The sequence below is a fragment of the Taeniopygia guttata genome, chromosome 1, assembly GCF_048771995.1.
Source record: "Taeniopygia guttata chromosome 1, bTaeGut7.mat, whole genome shotgun sequence".
In the NCBI taxonomy this organism is placed as follows: Eukaryota; Metazoa; Chordata; class Aves; order Passeriformes; family Estrildidae; genus Taeniopygia; species Taeniopygia guttata.
In genome coordinates, this window is record NC_133024.1 from 83,695,215 (window position 1) to 83,717,026 (window position 21,812).

A 21,812-nucleotide genomic window follows, 5' to 3' on the forward strand; every position below is an offset into this window, starting at 1 on the left:
CTCAGCCATGCCAATCTATCATCTTCCTTGCCTGATTTCTTACCCCTGGGGATCAAGAGTTCTTGCAATCTATGGAAAGCGCCCTTAGACACCTGTCAGATCTGACCCTGAGGGCAGACCCCAGGGATTTCTACTGGTTCACAAGGTTCCCCTTGTTGCCTTGGTCTCTAAATCTTGCCATAAGCAGTTGACCTAGTCAAGGCCATTCTCCAGAGACATTCTATCCATTACTTGGTGCTGTTGGGAGCCCCTTGCTTCTCCTCCTGTCCCATCCCTACTGGACAGCCTGTAGCCACTAAGAGCTGCACTCCAGTCATCGATGGCTACAGGCTGGTACAACATGGCTACTTTTTTCAGTCATATAATTGTTACAGTGTGTCAAAACCAGTCAGGCCTTATGCTAAAAAATATTATGCAAAAGACTGTGGCTGCTTCCTCCTGGTGCTCTCAATATCTCGAATATGAGCTCTGTAAGTCAGATTTTACAAGTGTAGGGCTGCCGTGACTTCACAGCTTATGGACTAGCCCCTCCCTAATGATCAGATTAATTTGAAAACCAATTATCAAAGACCTAGATAAGCAACTAACAATAATAGAAACATGAAGTACATAATAGGTTATATTACATTTGAAAGTTAAAACTATTTTCTTTCTGCCAATGGTGTATTTGTCATGCTGTCAAATGTCTGGTTAAAAGAAAGATAAAAAGAACAGGCTCACATTGGCACATGGTGAGATGCTTAAAGGGGTTTTAGTTTCAAATACACACTGAAAATCTTGAGATCTGTGATGAAATCATGGGAACTAACAATGACTGTCACATGGCAGAGACTCCAGGGCAGATATGTAATCAACACTTTCTCTTATTTTCTACTGACACCACAAGCACAACTTAGCTACATATATTCTTGCCAAAAACAACTGGCTCTCAGGCAGGTTTTTTCTTTCTGAAATTTGAGGCTGATTTTTTTTTAATTTTACCAATAGAAAATATAGAAAAATAAGACTAGTTGCTTTGAAAGTCCAGACTGCACCTGGGATTTTTAAGACTTCCAGTCTCCTTGTATAAAAGTAAGTAAGAGCTGGATGGTCCTATTCCTGAAATACATTCACCTCTATTAAATTTCAGATCCAGGAATAACAGCATGTTTTTTGCCCTGAAGCAGGTTGCCTAGAGAGTTTGTTTCACAACAAGGGCATCCCATCTTCCTGAGACAATTGTGCAGGGCAAATGGAGACACTGAGGATCCTTGGAAGACTGCTACAAAACTGGGGTAGATTCCAGGTTCCGGGAATAGCCTACCATCAATCTAGAGAGTCCCTGGAAGGCTGTGCTGGCCCCAAGATATCATGAGTTAAGCATTTTAGGCTTCACTAATTAGCACTTACTGTAATTTTACTTTAGGGTCTCATTTTCGCTGGAAGTAATGGCAGCTGCTCCCTCTCCAGAGAAGCCTTCAATCTTGTGGAGAAAAATTTCACTATAAAAGGAGAGAGACATTTGGTCTGCTACCAGTACAAAAACTTAGCTCTTTGTGAGGAAATGGAGCACAGGATATTACATGAATTAGCCACAGCCTTCAGTTCAGCCTGACCACTAAGGAGGCAGTGGTCAACCCCTGACCCTGGGGAAGTTTCACTGCTTTTTTTACCAAAGAAATATCATTTATGTACTAGTGTTTATCAGATGCAATATCATATTGATTAATAGTACACTTTCATTACAACATGTTGTATAAATTTGGAGCAAGCAATGAACCATATAGCCACATAGGTTTAAAAAATTGCCACTAATATACCTTGAAAAATGAGACACAATGCTAACAGTAACAGTAGGTGCCAAAATAATAATACTAATACTTACTAGTTTGGCACAAATCTACCATAAATTTGATGTAGAAAGTATAATTTTAATGCTGAGTGTACTAACATCACGGATGAATTTGAACAGTTTCATAAAATACATCCTATTTGAGAAATTAGATAAAAGTTAGCAGAACTTGCAATTAAAATTAACTTGTAATAATTATTATGAGTCTTGGCTTGGCTATAAAATAGACTCATAAAAATCTAAAGATATTTAATGCAGTGTCTCTTACATATTGAAAAATTTATTGAGTCACACAGAGAAAAGTAGCAGTGAATTAGTCAGGTGTGAGTAGTCAAGGAATTGGATAAATATTTGACTCCCCAGGAAAGAGTATGGTACTCCCTAGGAATCTAACTTATGTTAGGTAAAAAAAGACCTCAGGGAATATAAAGGAAACCTAAGGAGAGCTAAAACTGAGCAATACAGTACCAGAATACATTCAGAAAAGCTATTGGAATGACGAAATGAAATTGCATAAGATTATCACCTATATTAAATTTACTGTATCCTGGTGTCATTGTATGTATAGGTACCTTGGGGAAAAGTGTTTAGAAACATTAACTCTCACAGGTTAACCAAGGCAAAGAAGATCCCTACAGAATTATGCACACCTCATAAATCTTCGGGATGATCAAATTTTCCTTGAAGATTGTCTTGCACACTAGCCAAGCTATTTGAAAAAAATGTGCAAATAAAACCGTTTAAAAGAGAAAATGAAATAAGATATGGAAATGTCTGTGTAAGAGAAGAATTAGCAGATGAATAGGAGGAGGGATGTGTCACAGATATGCTTTACATATTATGTTCATTAATTGGCATATATGACAAAAGTCATATGCTAAATACAGAGCTTAGGAGGAAACTTCAAAGGACAAATTTTCCATAAAAGTATTTCTTTTTTCTTCTTTATAAGACCTCTCTATATTGACTATTCTCTGAAAAAGACAGTCTTCTGAAAAGAAGGATGGATGCATATGACTATTTCTAGCTTCCTAGAAGAGGAAAAAGCAACAATATCTAAAATATGCTCATCACAAAAACTGGTTCAAGAATTCCATTGGTGCCCCACGATCTGGCTCAGCCCATTGCCGAAAGAACAGATGGAAATTCAGATCTGGATTAAAGCTCTTTCTGCACATTACAATGCCAGCATCTTTAATGAAACTCCTCTTGAGATATGAACATTAAGCTGTGCTCCTTCTGGCCTGTTCTTCATCAAAAGTAAATTTCTGCCCTCAGACTGTATTAATGACTCTGCTGATGACAAAGGAGATGAAACAAAGCACAGCTCATTCCACAAAACCAGCAATTACTTTTCTAGGCTAGGAGAAACATATTAAAATGGGTGATGACAGCTAGTTGTGTTAGAAATTAATGATACAAGGCTCAAAGTACTGATTGCATATCCATAAGAGGTTTCATGTTCAAAGGGGGAACATTTGATTGAACTGAGTTTATATTTAGAAAAATGGAATATGTTCCTTTCAAGCAGTATGTTAGATTTGGCTAAATTTCTTTTGAAAGCACTGCACACTTCCTTCTTTTTTTTTTTTCCCCTATAATACTTGCCATGCTTTTGTACGTCACTTTAAAAAAAAACCAAAACAACTCTAACATTTTAAAGACAAAAAATATTTGGTTTAAGTCCTGACTGAACAAACTGAACCACCAATAGTTGGAAATCTTGCTTTCTCCTATTTTAAATGAATTAAAAGTAATTGAATTCTTTGTGAACCATTGTATATGTATTTTGGTGTTTGCAATAAGAATGGCATTCTGGGCATGCCCAGCTTTTCCTGTCTTGCAACAATCCTCCAACAATGGGTGGCTCAGGACACTAGACCTTCTCACTAACTCTCAGCAATTGCCTACAAAGCATGCCCTAATTCCTGTTGTCCAAGCCAAAGATGCCTTTAAAAATGAACAACTATATCTGCAGTTTGCTCAGAACAGCAGCAAGAAAAATAAACCAGTGAAAACTCATTAATCAATATGGTCACTTTTAAAAAAATTTTCTGGCATCTGGCACTGCAGCTCAGTATTACTACATCTGGTAAAGCCCCAGGCATGCCCTTACAGTTTGTTTCAGACCTCAGGTATGCAGCTAGCACACATTTCCACCACAAATCTCCTTGGACATAACTAAAAAGTTAGTTGACCAGACGGTCAAAACAAGGTGTAATGACTTTCAGAGGCTGTCACCTGAAGGAGTGTCAAGTTAATCTTGAACACATGTATGGGGAGAGGAGGTTTCTGCTGGTCTGAAAAAAATGAAGACCTCAAACAATTAACTGTTACACAGCTTTGGGTGTGAACATTCTCACATTATTTTACAGCATGCTTAGTCCTCCCAAGTTAAGAAAATCCAGAACATTCATCAGTCTCACCAGTGACTGAGAAAGGAAAACTAAAACCATGTAAGAAATCTAGAAAACAGTCACATGATAACTCTAATGCTGAAGAGTTCTTTCAAGTAGCTTAGCCATACAGCCCCTTTTTCCTGATCTTTAAGCTATAATGATCTTATCCATCAGAATAAAAAAAGTAGTGTCCATTACTATAGAGTCATCTTGTTATGCTTGATAGCTCCCAGTGCACTGTTGTTCCAGTGCTCTGTTCAAACACTTTTGAGTTGTTATAATATTTGAGCACCCACAGTTCCCTACAGATGTTCCACAATTAATGTGCTTAACTTTTCATTCCCCGTTTGCCTTTGGTTGCTTGTGTCTTTTTCATTTGTTCTTGTGCTGATATCATCCTTCAGACAGAACATCTCTTCCTTCCTGAAGTTTATGTGAATCCTAACTACTTCAATAAACTAAATTTTATGGTAGCATCCTGAAAGTATTTCCAAAATGTTCAAATTAATGCTGAATAGAGATAACCAAGACAGTTTAATGTGCTATTTGAGTGCCAATAGCAGCACAGCAGCCTCCCTTGGCTCAGGAGGATAAATTAACCCAAATGAAGAATGACAGTGACAGAATATTTTTTACATAGCTGCATATAGTGCTTCAAAACCATATTAAGAAAGAGTGATCATATCGAGCAAAATCTATCCAAGATTGCTCCACTGCAATCAAGTCACAGCACTGATTCTTTTTTCACATTTACAGGGAAATGCACCTTCATACCATGCCTTGCTGTAGTTCGTTAGGGAGAAATCCTGTTTGGCACATGTGGTTCATCAAACCAATCTGGTGCATGGAACAGACACAAACTGTCACGTGGCACAGCAGCCCTGATTTTGTTACTGGGATCAACTTTTCACATGAGCAGTGTGCTGAGTGCACATCTACATAATAACAGCAACTACAGACACACACTGACCACAAGGCCTGATATGCCAGAGGAGCCACCCCATCATGTCACCCCACGTACAAAAGCTCCACAGGCTGAGGAGCTTCAGATTATGTCAATACATTTAAAATCCTATAAAAGAAACCAGAGAGCTCTATGAATTTGTTCTTGAACAAGATTCTCTACAGGAAGGGGCGGGTGTTAACTACTGTTAGCACACTGAGATGGGTTCTTTTTATAAGCCATTGTTTTCTCCTTATTCATCCTGGCAACCAGATGAAGTAGAACTCAGTATACCCACTGAGGGAACATCAACTGTCCCCAGAGTAACAAAAGGGTTAGGGTGCAAATTAGCTGGCACTAGAGGTAAATATTCTAGAAAAAATTTAAGATTATTTTCATATTTTTGAAATATCAAGGGAAGTTTAAATAAAAAGTCAGAAATTTCAAATATTAAACTTCCTCTGTGTGTACCGCTGTATGAAATATTTCCTGAAACTTTTGCTTCTTTATACCTGCCTACAATGGAAACTACAAAGATTTGTCTGTGTGCTGAGGAACAAACAGAAGGAATGAAGGGGGAGAGCTGTGAATTCTACAAAGGTTATTATTTTATCCAAAGACATACATCTTGGAATCCCTAATCAGCTTGTCCCTTCAGAAACTTGTCATAGAAGGCAGCAATAAATCATTCATGCATTCAGTCAGTCATTCACTTCCCGAGTCTCACTGAGTGCCATCTAACTAGAGACTGCTGTGAATGCTGAAGACTGAAAATGCAAGTGAGTTACGTAACAAACTAATCATACAGGAGATGCCCTGTATGATGGTAATAGCAGCATTAAAACTGTTCAAGGGGAAAAAATTCAGTGTGAATCTAAAGAAATAAACCCTTGTTGTCAACATGACCAAAAAGGTTGAACAAACTATAAAATATTATTTTAACATTCCTCTACAGCATCCTCCATCTGGCAAGAAACTACAAAGAGTACACACAAAAACTGCAACACATTCACATTCTGTTTCATCCTATATAATCTCCACCTCCATAGACATTAGTACATATCTGATGGCAATACATGTACATTCCAAGTTCATAAGTGTTATGAGCTAATATATCAAAATTAGGAGGAACATTTGCAATACAAAATGTATTTGGAACTTTGCCATGGAGCAGAGCCTGCTGAAGTACTGACTGATATCCTCTCTCTTTCAATAAAAACCATAGAGCATAATTTACTTCCATTTAGCAACTGTCTAGCTATTAGGGAATGCAAGGTTTGAAGTGACTTCCTGTTTATTAGAGTTCACTTTCTTTGAATATTGCTATCACAGGACCACTCAAATTTATGTGGTTTAATCTTTGGACTTCAACCAAAATCTTAGTAGGTTTCCTTAAATGTCTAGAATTTGATTTTAAGTTCACAAATCTTTCCCAGCAGTTCAACAAAACAACAGTAGATTGCCACTAGAACAGTTTTATGTAGTAACTAAGACAGCTGAAGTGCATAGAGTTCAGTGACAAGTGTTCATGAGCAGAAAGGAGCTATCTGCCTCTTGTTCAGCTGAATATGCATCTATTACACACACCTGAATTAAACAGACAACTGTTTCTGCACAGATTCACTTATGCTTACAAAAAAACAGCAACATAGTGATAGAATTTTGGAGGAAAGGAAGATATTTATGTGACTGATTTAAAAAAAAAAAATAATTCCTGGGTAAAAAGAAAAATACATTCTGAGTCAGAAATTCAAATCTGTTTTGTGGTTGTGGATCACGGTTTGTATAATATTTATAAACAGAAGTATATACCATCACAATAGCATATTTATTATGAAAATATTCAATAGTGTTATTCTTCTATCACTCTAAAAGGGATTAGGGATATAATTGTTTCTAAATAGAAAAAATTATACACTTTCCTTTCACTTTCTAAAGAACACATATCCTGAGTCTTACAGATTGTCAAGATTAAAATCTTTTGTGGAGACCCTTTAAAAAATGTTTTCAAAACTATGAGCAGACAGCTCTCAAAGTTTTTTAAATGAATCAGTATGAAGATAACTTCTCAGAGTAATATTTGACCCCAGAATTAACTCACCTGCTTTTGTTTTCCATACATTTCCCCATGTATTTTTCTTGCCTTTTAGGAAGGTTTTAAATATGCCAGCAACACAACATAAAACACAACATTGGGACTGCTGGCAAAGCTGAGCAATAAAAGGAAAATGAGATTTACAGTAGCTGCACCATTTACTTTTACTATGAAACAGAGAGGCATTACCAGGCTACGTGCTATAAACTCAGATGTTCAGAGATCGCTGGGCATGTCCCCATACTGTGCACCTCCACCAGAAAACTGTAGTTTCAATTCTCATTTGCAATGTCAAGTGATTGTATAAATTAACATTGCACAGACTGGTAGGAATATCTGCTGAGTTTGTGAGTATGGTATCAGCTAAAAAAGTCCAATTCTAATAAAATAACAGAGTAAATCTGCAGGGGACTTCATATCATAAGTTGATTGATCAGAAGTGCAAGAGAGGATAACAAAAATTCCCTAAATATTTAAGCAAACCTGAACTTCATATACTTATGGAACAATTGACCAACCTGAGAGAAATCAGAATTAAACTCATGCCCCTGGATAAGAATCATACACAGGAATAAGGCATCAAAGAAGCACTTACAGCTGGAGAATATCAGAGGACAGGAGTGTTCATCCATGGGAAAGTTGTGCAGCTGCAGCTGGCACTCAGCATTGATGGTAAGCCTATGAAGAAACCAAGGTCTGTTACTATGTGCCAGTACAGGAGCAGCCAGAGGAGGAAGCAGGGTAACCTTAAGCATCATGCAAGAATACTTTGATATCCATAAAGACAACATCAAGACTTTCTGGATCCTAGGAATTCTGTGCATGTGTTTCTCCAGGCAATTTATAATCAAAGGTTAAGGGATGAAAACAATCATTCTGTACAAAAATAACAGGAAATATGGCTTGTGTTGTATGCAATTCCACAAAATTTGAACTTCAGAGGGAAACTTATAAAAATATTCATCATGTGTACTTATAGTGTGAATTTAAAATTCTTTCAATTTCTTCAGGCTTTCTCTCCAAAACTTAATAAATCTCTATATGCCATTCTGTATCGTACAGATGCAACAAACAGAACAGCAGAAACATCATCATCCCTACTTGAAAGCTGGTTTTACATGACATCCCTAAAATAAAGTATACTAAGAACACGGCCAATTTTGAAATTACTACTAAAAAATCAATACTCTTTAGTCTAATAGCTTACAAAGTGAATGTACTTACTCAGGTAAATTGAATTAAGTGCTAGTTTATTGTACAGTCTTAAAAAAAAAAATACAACACAGTTTAATGATGTAATTCATGTGGGTTATGTGGGTTTTTCCTTTTGGAAACTAAATAAAAAAATTAAAAACTCTACAGTGAAAGGTTTGTGTCTCAGATATAGAATGACACAGAGGAAAACTGTCTTGGGAAAGGTCACCTGTGAGGAATTTAATGGCCTTATTGCACTGCCACTAGAAGAGGATTTGCAGTGCTGCAGCAGGAGGGAATTCACACCCTAAAAGGGGCAGGGAAGAAGACGAAGAGGTATGGAGCATGACTGAACCTTGTACCCTTCCTTCTGTACACACAACACCAGGGCATACACTAGCTACCTCTTCCATGTCATACCAATCTTGACATTTAGGTCAGACAAATTTGGTTTTAATTACCCAGTGCGAACAATGATCATCCTAACAACTTTTCCCATGTATAAAGGAGGTCAACCTGAGTGATCAAAAAGAACTCAAAACATCTTTCACATACTAAAAATGTCCATTCCAATGGGTCAAGTATTAACTTACTTTTAGCTGGTTTTGACAAATTTTGTAATCCATTCAACAAACAATAGTGAGAGGTATGTAAGTCTAACTACTATTACATAGACACTTGGCCTGAAATACTGAAACAGAACTTAATAGAAAAAAAAAACCAACAAAACACATAATTAAAATCTCTTGAGAAAAAAAAAACAATAACCCAACCAAGAGAATATTTGAGCTGACACCTTAATCCCCAAACTCTTTAGCTAAAGGAAACTGAAATAAGAAGGAGCTCTTCACAGTAGAACAAGCCTAAGAAGTAAAGGGCACTAAAAATATCAACAGATTTTCCAGATGTTTATTTCCTTTCTTATTGTTTTCCAAAGACTTTGTATTGGAGCCAAACAGCAGTTGCAAGCATGATCAGCCCTCTCAGGTGCACCAAGAGGGCTGAACACAATTACAGAAGAAAATGTAGCGTGAAAGGCATGTCTCTAAAACAGTTTCCCTTATGGAACATGGCTTATGGCAAAAATCCCTTCTGAACAACTCATCTCTTCCACAAGTAAACACATATTTTGATTTCCACAGGCTTTTTAAAATGCAAATATATACAGTATTTCTTATACCATACAGTTGATTTTATCACAAAGATTAGAAAACTGTAAAAGCCTTTCCTCCAGCAATTCACCCTTGTGATGAGATGTGACAGACTATATTTCAGCATGACTTATTTGAAGAATCAAGTATTGGCATTAGCCTGAATCTAAAAATGCTTTATCCAGCCCTGCATCTAACTCCAATCAAAAAGGCTTTTGACAGGTTTTATGGGACTACATATTCTCAATTTTATTGCAAACACTAAAAAGCCCAGCTTGTATAATTTAGACAGACTTATTTCCCATTTCTCAAGGTTGCTTTTGTATAAAGACAAGACTTGGTTTTTTTAAACTTGGCAGTACATATGCCTGAATAATTAAATATTTGCAAAGCATGGCCATGTGAGAATCAGGAAGAAAACAGGAGAAGAGAGCAAAGATATTGCTGAAAATTACTACTACTACACCAGATGTGGGAGGAGCTTTCAGCCCTGCACCTTGCCAAGTGCTCACCTGAGGGTGTACAAGATCTTGCCATCATTCCATATGCGGAGGAGCTGGTTTGGGGTGGTGATCCAGTGAGCCTCTGCTGTCTTTGAGTTACGAAATATCGTGTCTGGGATCCAGATCAAGCCAACCATGTTGCTGTTCAGAGTCAGTATCTTCATGGTGCTGTTGAAGCGAAGACGGCTGTCTGTCCATGTCTGGGCAAAAAATATATCAATTTGATATTCCTGCAAAGAAAGCATGATACATTAATTGAAATCAGTTCTACATTTCACACTATTTGGTGTTTGATGAGGTCTGTTCTGGTGTGGATCAACTGGGTACATTCTGGCCAGTGGAGCTATGTTTTATTTTTCTATTGCCTTAGGATTTTTTTTCCACTTTTTTCACCCTTTTATTTTTATGTCTAGCTGCTTAATGAAATATGCCAAACATCTCACTTGCATTGATCCTGTGCCATAACAATTTCAGCATTAGCACATTCTTTTTCATTGTCTCTGAAAAGTCACAGCTAGAAGGTATAATTTACAGAGACTTCTTTGTTATAGGACTGATAAGAGACATGAAAGATGAGCAAGACCAACGCTCATAAGCTAGAGAATGGTAAATTCTCCTGATTATAGCAATGCTTTTTAGGGAAGAAGTTGTTTAAATGCAATAAATTAATTTTTCCATTTGCTACCAATTTGGCCACACTGCAGCAGAATGAAAAGGCAAGCATGTGCTCTTTTACAGACCCCCTGATGCTAAGAGCTGAACGTGCATCCCTGAATATGCTAATACCTTAATTTACATTAAATTTGTCCTTCCATTTACTCTGTGTTTTACTACTCCTTTTCTGTAGGTAAGCCATCATAGTACATATAAATGCAGAAATTAAAGAACACATGGACAGACAAAATTATATAGGTGAACATATAAACACACTGGTTTATGCATTTAAGACCCCATGGAAGAAATAATATTTTAATTTTGTGTTGAAATATGAATTTGAGCCACTGGAGGCTGGAAAAGGTCATGCTTCATTTGCTTGTGTTCCTCCTCCTCTTTTCAAGGACTGAAAAATGAACAATAAACTGATCTATTTTTGAACCTCAGGGAAACAGCCACCTAAGTCTGTCATGCAATACCCTCCCAATACAACTGGGCTGGCTGTGGGGATGATATTTGCTGATGTGTCACAAAATGTGTGCTCTACAACAGAAACTAATACAGGGCTTGGGAGTAATCCAGAGGAAAACACCTCTTTAGGACCCCTGGTAGATGCACTCCTGGTATATCTGAACAAAGGGTAATTAGGGCTATATGTAAAGTCTGGCATGTCTTTTAAAAACCCTGAATTTGCTTTTATTTCACTTCTTTCAGTCTATTGTTTCAATACAGTAGTATTGGGGTTTTTTTTCTTTATAGACAGTTAGTAGAGCTTGCCGTCAGAATTGAGGACAGTGTTTTTGCTAAGAACCACCTGTTTCTCCTGTGCTATTACATTTTTGGCAAGCCATCCCTTCAAAGCTGATGTTATAACACCAGGAAACCCAATTCACTGGCACTGTAATCCAAGTCCAAAACACACTCTGGGCCTCACATCTCTAGATGATAAATGATCAAAAGGTGCATAAGTGGTGCTGGCAGGTATCCAAACACCAGGTAGCAGATCACGTCAGGAATTAAAACATAGCCACCAAAGACAATAAGGACCATTTTCCTTCATAGCTTATCTCACTACTATTTCTCATTGTATTATTAGCTTTATTTTTGCAGGGAAGATGACAGATCTGAAGAGACTTTTCTTTCATATGGATGACATCTCCACTGATCTGAAGGATGTAATGTAATGGATGCAGTGTATCTCTGTTATTCAGAAAGAACATCCTTAATGCATCAGGTTTTAGATGCCAGAGCACTTATCTTCTTTCTTTAAGTCAACTGCATTTTAGCCTTTGAAAGTCTAGTGACAAGTGTTTGGCACATTCAGCTTCTGTAGAGAGGAATATGCCAGACATGTCTATGGGTTTCTCCAAATGCTGAGTGAGTTGCTTTTACTAGCTCACATGTGAGAATCTGTATTTATAGAACCAAAGACCGTTTGTATACAGCTGGCTAATGACAGTGCTTTCACATGATAAGTTTTTGCATGATATTCACATTTGAGCTTATTTTATATGAATGCTTCATTTTGACTAAATTTAGGAGTAACCATAATTCTTTTCTAGTATATAATGCATATTTAATGATTTTTAGGATTTAAGATATTCAGTATTTCTACCCTGCCAAAGAAAAGAAAGACCCTGAGCTCCTCAATACATTACCCTGAGAAAGTACTGCAGCTAGATGTGAGCAAAGTAGGCCCCAGGAGCAGTATAAATGTAGCATTGTAGTTTCTATTCCAGTAAGCTACTCCGGCTAAGTGGATTACATTAGCCTATAAATAGGGTCATCATACTGGTCACCACTGCCCAACTCCCACTTTGCATCTTCATTATTTATTGCTGCAAATAGAATGTGCCACCAATGATCATTATTCAAAATACCTGCAGAATGGGCCACTCCATTTGCCTTAATAAAAAAATTTCAACTCAAATTAAATGGTTCCCAGATCTTCTGAGTTAATTAGTTCTGAAAAAAACCCTGCATATTTCTTTTGACAAAGTGAAATGATAAAAAACAAAGCAATATTTTTAAAAGTCATTAAAGTTGGTTGAATTTAATTGCATTGACTTTTTGAACACTTTAACCCTGTTTTTTAAAAAAGTATTTACAGTCCTCAGTCAGAATGTACAAATTACAAAACCAAAATTTTTCCAGGAAAAATAAACACATATTTCCATTTAATATCTGAATTGAGATTCTCACCATTAATTCCTTTTAGAAGTGAATGCTGTATCAGTACATCCCTTACATTAATCTTGGGAATTTCTTCATTCTTTAACCAAGCAAATAAGTAACTTTTGAAGCTGGCACTCAATTCTCCACTTCCAATGGTTCTAAGTCTACGCATACTTCAGAAAATTACCTCTATCTTCACTGACAACACATACTTCATTCCCAGTGAGGCCAACAGCTCCCATATGCTGCTTTGCACAGAGCTGGAACAGTGATCTCCAGCACACAGCATCCAACAAGAAACTGCCAGAAGAAAGGTTTCTATGTTGGTTTTACAGACAGGTCAATATCTTATGATGCAAGAAAGTAATACTCTTCACTTGCTAGCTAATACCTGCCATTTTAGATCTTTACAAAACGTAGCGACTACACTTAAAGAGTTCAGGCAGGACATCGGGTTTCAGCGATGTGATGCCACACATGAAACAACATCCTAGGACTCTATAAATATTCTTCGTGTTCTGTTCTACCACTGCACCAGTCATTTTGTTAATAACCTTCTAATTCTTCCTTCTCCCTTTATTTTTGCTGGCAGCAACTATTGACTACTACAATGAACACAGGAAGAAGTGAAAAACAGCAACATTTTAAACAAGCTTTCTTCCCAGCAGCAAAAAAGGTAAAACATGTTCTAAAAACATGTTCTATAAAACATGAAATACTGAAGTCATGTATAGAAAAGTGTTCTGTCACTAAGTGCGCTTGTCTTAATGGCACCTGGTTTGCACTGCTACCTGAACAGATCCAAGATTTTCCTACTTTTACCACATATTCACACAGTGCCTGAATGCATTCACTCCAGAGCAGCCAAACTTTGAAAAAGGCATTAATTTCCCAGTAAAACTTAATCAGTTTATTTTTATTTTGTTTGATTGTATGAAAATATAAGGCCTCATTTCGGGCAGCTGTATCTTTGTGTGAAATGTCTTTTTTTTATTATTATTATTTTCCAATGTTGCGTAGCTACTTATGACGCAAGAATTTCTCATTGGTACATTTTTTTTGCAAATTACCTTAAATTAATGCATTATCTTATACATTTCATCATGTAAAGACACAGATTGTTCTACTTGAAAGACTTCTGTTTGCAAGAAACACTCAATATCATCTTAAAATGATAAGTGACATTGTGTCATTGAAAACCTTTGTATCACCTCCAGTAAGGTAACCTTTGAAAATGGGATTGCAAATTGACACCTGACAATGCCCACATAGCTTCCAAAAGTAATTCCTAAAACCAAGAAAATATAATATGGTCCTATTACCTGCACAGTATGCAAGTAATTTTCTCATGTTGAACAATTACAAGAGACATTGTTCCCATTCAAATTTTATAAGTTCTTCTTTAAATCTGAAACATTGGCTGAGAGAAATGAATAAAATGAGGAAAATTAGATGTATTTTACTGTTATATGGTTATATAGAGAACAAGAAACTAAGGACAATTTTACCTTCTTATTTTTCACTGACTTGTGGACAGAAGCTATAATAAGCAACATATTACCTGAAAATAGCTCAGTTACCTGCACATAGTCAAAGTTCCAACTACTTGATTTTAGCTTTATTTTTTCACATTTTCAAATATTCCTAATGGGGTTTCATTAGTGCTTTGAAAATAATCAGGAGTCAGCACTGAACTTCAACTGTGTAGGAATGATTAATGATTGTGAACACCTTGAAAATGCCATTGTCTAAGACATCTGTAGTCACACAGAAAAATGCACTATTTTCAACCAAGTCTTCAATTGTTTTCTCAGTCAAAAGAGTAGCTAACCTGTTCTTGGTAATACATGGAGCTTTTCTCCTATCACAATGTCTCATTTTCATTCAGAAAAATATGATGTAATAGGCTGTCACAGTCAGGTAACGGATGTGAATGATTACAGATAAATAGTGTGGTATTCCTTTTTTGCTTCTGCTGCAGCCTTCTCATTTCCTGCATTTTCAAAATTCCTCACAACAGCAAGAACAATGTCATGAATTCTGTCCTTCGAAAAAATGCAAGAATTTTTTGCATTATATTTTCAGGTTTTTACTATTGCCTACTAGACTTTTTTTTTTTTCATTTTAGAACCTATATCTTGATTGGTGATAGAGTGAGACTGTAAGATTAAAGCTGCTATTGGCAGTTCAGTTGATTTTTCAATCGACTGAAAATAGCTACATAATTAGGGTCCAGTTTATATTACAATAATTCTGTGCCCTCCCACACCCCTTGTATAACATGCCAGCCCCACCACAACACACTATAAACACTGTCTGCAGAAGCTTGGAACTAGTCTAATAAACTGTATAAGGGATAAAACCTTCTTTAGCTACAAAAAAGCTGGACTTCACTGAAGTGGGAAATCCCATTTGTAAGTCTAAAACTGTTCTGGAAATAAGTATTAAACTTTACTTTTATATTTCAGCCTAAACCATTCAGTAAGAAGCATGCTTAAAAAATGAATAATGGTTGAGCCAGTTACGTGCAAAGTGTCATAGAAATGTTAAGTATTATGGTTTAAAAGGGAATATGGGAAGGGGCTGTTCAGGGAAACAGGAGAGAAATGGGAGCAAATCTCTAAAGACTGGGAGTCTCCCTGTTATTGCACTCAGCTGTAGACCACAGGTGAACACACCCAGGAAAGTTCTTTCTTTATGCCTCTGCCATGCTTGGATTAGAAGTACAGAGAAGGGTTTGAGTTATTGTTTTAGTAGAAAATGTCCCAAATATTAAAGAAATACTTATGATTCTGTTTATTTAGTCTGCAATTTGATGCACTTGAGAACATTAAAAGTGAGTAATCTCTTCAGAGTTTGAAGGTCATTTTCAGTAAAAGCATATTTTTCCAGCCCAGCTCATCACTAAAAGGAAAGTTCAATGATTGATTCAGCTGCCTATTTAGTTGTGTGGTAAATGAGTAAAAGAAGAAATGCTCCCTGAAATGTGGGATGAGTCGTTCTCTCTTCCAGAACTAGTACATTCACATGTCTGATAACAAGACACTGAGAGTAGTTCTCTTGAGCACAGCCCACCTTCAGCTTCCCTGATTAATTGCATCTTACCCTGGGCTAGAGTAAGGAGAGAGTTGTCCATGTTAGGAACAGACTTTTGGTAATTTGAAGAGGTACCTTGATCATTCCTATTTTTGTTATTGATGGAAATAAGTAGACCCACAGCAGCTGCCGCATGATGTGTGCTGATTGTTGGTCAGATTGCACGCTGTACGGATTGTGAAAAGTCAGGAACTATGGTGATTGCAGGAGACCTCTAGAAGGCTTAAAATGTTAAGCTTAAATGTAAACCTTAATGCTACCGCCTTACAGCTTCTGCTTGGGTTTGCACCCTGTGTGCAACTTGCATTCTAATTTCAAAAACTGGTAAAAACCTCTCAGATATCCTGTGGAAATGAACTGAAAGTAATGGAATGGTCTACCAATGGAAACCTACATTCTCATTTTGTGTAAATAGTGCAGAAAGAAATGAATTAAATTTACTGGAGGAAACACAGTAAAGTAGTGCATTTCATATGCAGTGTACTTTCAAAACTCTTGCGGTATCAAGACCAATGTAAGCCTTCTGAGGACAATTATTCTCACACATATACTGAAAGTCTGCCTTGCTTTCAGCAGAGCTTGGGATGAATGGAGTAACACCATTAGAACCACCTGTAACTTTTCCTGAATTATCTCTGCCCAGCTGTGCTTCGTATTTCCAGAGGCTGCTCAGGAGCTAAATGGGGGTGTATTTACTTCACACCACATACAGCACTGGGATTATTGCCTAAGAGACAGCATAACAGGGATCACCTTCCCATTCTCCACCTGCTGGCTTTGTTTCCACTCTCTGTGCTCCTGCTCCCTTTCCAGATCCTAATTCCTAATAGCCTCTATTGAGAGTGGAAGAGTCAGCAACACGTTCCCACTTTTGGATTATTTTCTCTTCTTAATCTGAATTTATCTTTCCTATTAGTGTTAAGGCTGTACCTTCAAAAGATAGTCAAAAGAAATAGACTGAAGATTAATTTTAGAGTAGGAGAAAATATGTAAGTTTGAAAACTTTCCAATCTGTTTTATGTATAGAAAGCCTTTCAATAACTTCCTCTTTTTTGATAATTTGCTTTGGTACTTTCATACTGTTACAAGCATCATGGTTCCAAGGGCAAAATACAATGAAAGAAGCAAATTCAAAATTGAGATTGTCACCACAGATATAAGGGCTATTCTAGTTAGCAACATCAAAATATTTCAGCAAGCAGCACCAATCATCTCCATAGCTGAATACTTTGAGTTAAAAAAAAAAAAAAAAAAAAAAGAAAAGCTATTCTCATCACTGACTTGGTAGGAATCTTAGAGGAAGGAGGATGGAAGCTCACCTTCTTCACTGTAGTATTGCCTCCTGCGTGCTTCAGAAGGTTATTTCACTGATTTCCTCTAACTATAAAGTGGGAAAGATATCTAACTTCACACTAGAAACAAAGCATGCAAGTAACATGTAGCACTTCCTTTCCCTGAGAAAACATTTCTGTCTCACTTCTGCCTATTTTGGCCCTATGGAGGTCAGCTTTAGCCCTTTTGTAGTCCAGATCAATTCTTACATTCAGTTACAGGAAGAGCTGGACATTTTTGTCTTGGCCCATCCCCTGACATCTCCTTGTGACTTCACTCAACATTGATGGATTATCTTTTCTGCTTCATTCCACAGTCAGAAACACAGCATGAAATTAGAAAGAATACATTTCAGAAAATCAGCTGTATCTCTGTTCTCTCCCCTTTTGGTGGAAGACTTTTAGACTTTTTAAATATCGCTGCTTCCCATTTCTTTTTGAAGTCTTCCATTGGCTTCTTTTGCTATTAAAGCTTCCCAAAGACATCCTGATTGCTATGATCATGCCACAACTGCATTTCCACAGCCTCTTCTCCTGATGTGTCAGGGTTCATGTCCTGTTGCAGACTGTGCCTGATGAGACATAACTGTATACACCTTAAATTGGTCTGCTTTAGAAAAAAAGGTGTCCAAAGCATGCAAAGAAGTGCAGGGGATGCACATGGCAGCATGCAAACTTTTAATCTCTGTTAACTGGTGAGTACTGTTACTCAAAATGCTAATCAGAGTAGTCATTCCTAAAAAGATTGCTGCTGGAAGGGAACAGTGTTTTTTGGGATTGACAGCAAAAAGTAAAATGCTCACTCTGACCTGTAATTCAAGGCTTTACTAAGACAGCAGTCAGGATGGAAAGAGAGAGAGAGAGAGATTACAAATGTATAATTGAAGAAACCAAGCTTATTAACTTAAGAATTTAGTAATATAAATGCAGAAGGACAAGCTTAACTCCAGTGGAAATAGTAAAGAAATAAAAATTAATAATCCCTGATCAAAAGAAACAAAGAAAGAGAAAATTAAGAGACTGAATATATGTTCATGGCTTTACTTAATAAAGTACATTATCAAGGTCTCCTAAGAATACTTGATATCTGAAAAATTTATAAAATTATAAAGATACTCAATAGTATTTACATATTACAACAGAAGATTTACTGACTTTATAAACATAGTTTTTGAGGCATTACCTTATTCAAAACAGAAGCTAAACTGTACTTTTCACAAAAAATAAATGCCTTCTCAAAGACTGCACACAAAAAGATTCTATGCTCATATTCTCTGTATTAAGTAGGTTTGTTTTTTTTTTTTTTTTATGATGAAAAGAGTGCCTTTTAACCAACAAAGTGAAACAATATTTTGAAACATCTTTTATGTAGTCAGCAACCTAGGAAAGGAGAGGTTACCATAATGTTTTTACACTTACTGTCACTCTTAGCAAAAGAACAGTTGCAAAGAGAGACGGGGCAGCCATGAAAAAGCAGGCACTCAAGAGCAGAGGGTCAGGTACAGTGATGGTCTCACACAGAATTCTGAGTGAGAGAAATTCTGGTAAGGAACACTTCTTAAGGAGGCAGATGGGAAGATCAGGTAGGTAAAAAGTTCCGTTCTAGCTGTTCCAGAGGCACTTTTAGGGTAGCTCCTGAGGCCATGTTATATTTTTCGAACACACATAAATTATATATGTTCCTTTTCTGGGTTAAGTAAAGGTGGCCCGTCCACCTTGGACAAGTCCAGTGAATTGGTCCAAATCAGATGTTAATTGACGCGTTATGAAATAATAAAATTCTGTCCCTACTCACTATCTGGCTTGTGGCTGCCCTATGTCCCTAGCTGTCATCTACTTTATTAAAACAAAACTGTCTAAAAAAGGACACTATGCAATCATACAAAAATAACAACAATATCAAAATCCAAAACAAAACAAGAAGTACATAAACTAAGCATCTAACCTGAATTACATAACGTTCTGGCCCTACTGGCAAACATATGTACAATGTCCACAGATGAAAAGAGCGCAGCTATGGAAAAAGTCTCTGCAATTTTCACTTGCCTCGATTTGGAGAGGCCAAGCTCAGTCAAAAGTTCAAAGTTACCTTGGTGCCATTTCCCCTGCGCTCCTAAGGGAAAGCCCACAAAAACAACGTCCTTTGCGTTGGTGAGATTTCTTACTTCAGTTTCTAGGCGTTTGCACTTGTTCACTTTCTCTGCAGCGGCTTCCTCCAGTGATGATTTGGCTGCTTCGTTTCGTACTGTCACATCCACGACAAGTGCACAGGCATCCTTCACAAATATCAGGTCAGGTTTGTACAGTTCCTTGTTGGAGTCCCTTATGTGTGGTTCCTTGAACACTACCCAGTCCTTCTTTTTTGCCTCCTCAAGAAGCAGTTCGCAGATGTAATTGTGCCTCTTGATTTGGGCGTCCTGTGTCACTGGGCAGTTGCCGATGACGTGGGCACAGGATTCAATGTCCGCATCGCAGTGCCGACATGCCTTGATGTATTGATCTTGCCTACCCCTGGCTAGAAATTCTCTTGTGGGGTAAACGTTGGCCCTGAGTTGTAGTGCAGTGAGGAGTTTCCTGTGAGATATGCATCTGTAGTATTAAAGCCAATGGTTACTAATTTTATCTCTTTCAAAATTTACAATTCTGCGGCCTTGGGATGCCAATTTGGTCCATTTTTTAAATTCATTTTTCCTCCAATTGCAAGGCCCTGGAAATTTGTCTTTCTGGGTCGGTGCTTCCCACTCTGAATTTGTGCTCACATTGTTAGGTGGTTCGCTCGACAGTGGTGCTTCCCAAATCGAGGGTATGTTCTCTCTGTCCCCTCCAGCTTGAATCCACAATTTCTTATGCAGCTGTTCCACTTTATCTTTCTCCAGGAAGCATTTCATCGTATCATCAGATCACTATGCGATCCGATGCAGTCTACAGGCCTGCACACTGGGGATCGGTCCTGCCAATTTGGTGATGCCCAAACCGCCGTCTCTCGTGCTCAAGTACAAGATGGCATCGCAGGTGCACGGAGGTAGGTGTAGCCATTCCTTGACCGCTGTCCGGATTTTCTGGTCAAGGGTTTTGAGTAGTCTAATTTTCACTTCTGAGTGGTCAGCTATGTAGATCAGCCGAGGCATGGTGTTATGTTTTGAGAATATCAGTTTTCTGCAGAGGTTTAAGTGGTGCTTGATCAATGCGGTGAAGCCAAAAATCTAGTTTTGTGGAGAGGCCGGATCTTGCTATTCCAATCCACGGGTCAAAGTGCAGGCCGAGGTATTTCTCAGATTCGCCGGGGTCAATCATGTTCAGGGGTGTGCCGTTGACAGTCCAGGCAGCGCAGTCATTGATGGTATAAGAGTCTTTCATTGGCTTGATGTAAAAGCCGTGGCACTTTCCCCCCTGTGTTTTGAGACCGGTCAGATTGCAGAAGGTCTCCAGTATCCTAATATTCGTATTCATATTTTCCCTGGAGTCGCTCAGCAAAACCAGATCATCCGCAAATGCCATCGCTGTGATGTTGCTCTGTCCTCAGTGGTATCCTTTGCCACTCTCTTCCAGCTTGCACAATAGGGGGTCCATTGCCAGGTTAAATAAAAGGGGCAACATCGGGTCACCCTGCTTCACTCCAACCCGGATCTGGATTTTGTCTGTGTGTATGTTCCTCTTCGTGGTGATATACGTACTGATGTTCTCGTACATATTGCTCATCAGACCGACGACGTGGGGATCCACCTCTCTTTGCTGCAAAGCTTGAATGATGTGCTGGTGGCTGACGGTGTCAAAAGCCTTGGCGATGTCCACGAATACAAGTGTCCCAGAAAGTTGCACTCTAACAGCACCATGGCTGGGAAACAAAAAATTACAACCTCTTTTTCTCAGAAGCTGAGATATTGAGGGTGTTCATGTCTTCTCCAAGATGCAGGAAAGATACAGCTCACCTGTGAGATTTTGCCATTTCAAACCATCCTGCCACGCATCACTGAACATTTTCAAGGGTCGAATTAAATAAATTCATACAATCCTGCATTTGCTCAAAACAAACACTAACTCATTGATTGCATCCCCACAGCTGAATAAAGAGAGACAACACACATAGCTCAAGCACCACACACCCAGTCATTCAGCTTACTCTACTACCAGCTGAATTCCTTGCCCTGTTGCTCCAAAGGCAAATCTGCCACAGAGGCAGCTAAAACTAAAAAATGTAGACATACACCAGTTGGTGCCACTCAGTCTTGGGGACATGTATTGGTCCCTGGATATCTTTGATTTAGCAGAATAGACATACCCAGGTCACAAAGTCTAAATTTATTACAACATAAATAGGATCCAAAAGGAGAGTTTAAAATGCTGGATGACAGAAATCAGGGAAATAAATGAAGCCACAGTGAGCTGGGGAGTTATATCCCATATCCACAGGATGTGAATAGGTGATAGGTGTTACTCTAA

General features: G+C 37.8%; 1 protein-coding gene across 5 annotated transcripts in view; it reads right to left on the reverse strand.

Moving 5' to 3' along the window:
• Positions 1 to 21,812, reverse strand: part of GABRG3 (gamma-aminobutyric acid type A receptor subunit gamma3) — a 299,388-nt gene that overhangs the window by 141,391 nt on the left and 136,185 nt on the right. For all 5 annotated transcript variants that reach the window (XR_012056994.1, XM_072932277.1, XM_072932274.1 and 2 more), the window contains exons 4-5: positions 10,126 to 10,346; positions 7,864 to 7,946 (exon numbers count right to left, since the gene is read on the reverse strand). Coding sequence is in view for 4 of the 5 variants with exons in the window: in XM_072932277.1 (XP_072788378.1) it covers positions 7,864 to 7,946; positions 10,126 to 10,346 (304 nt within the window). In the remaining variant the exon portion in view is untranslated. The remainder of the gene's footprint in view (positions 1 to 7,863; positions 7,947 to 10,125; positions 10,347 to 21,812) is intronic.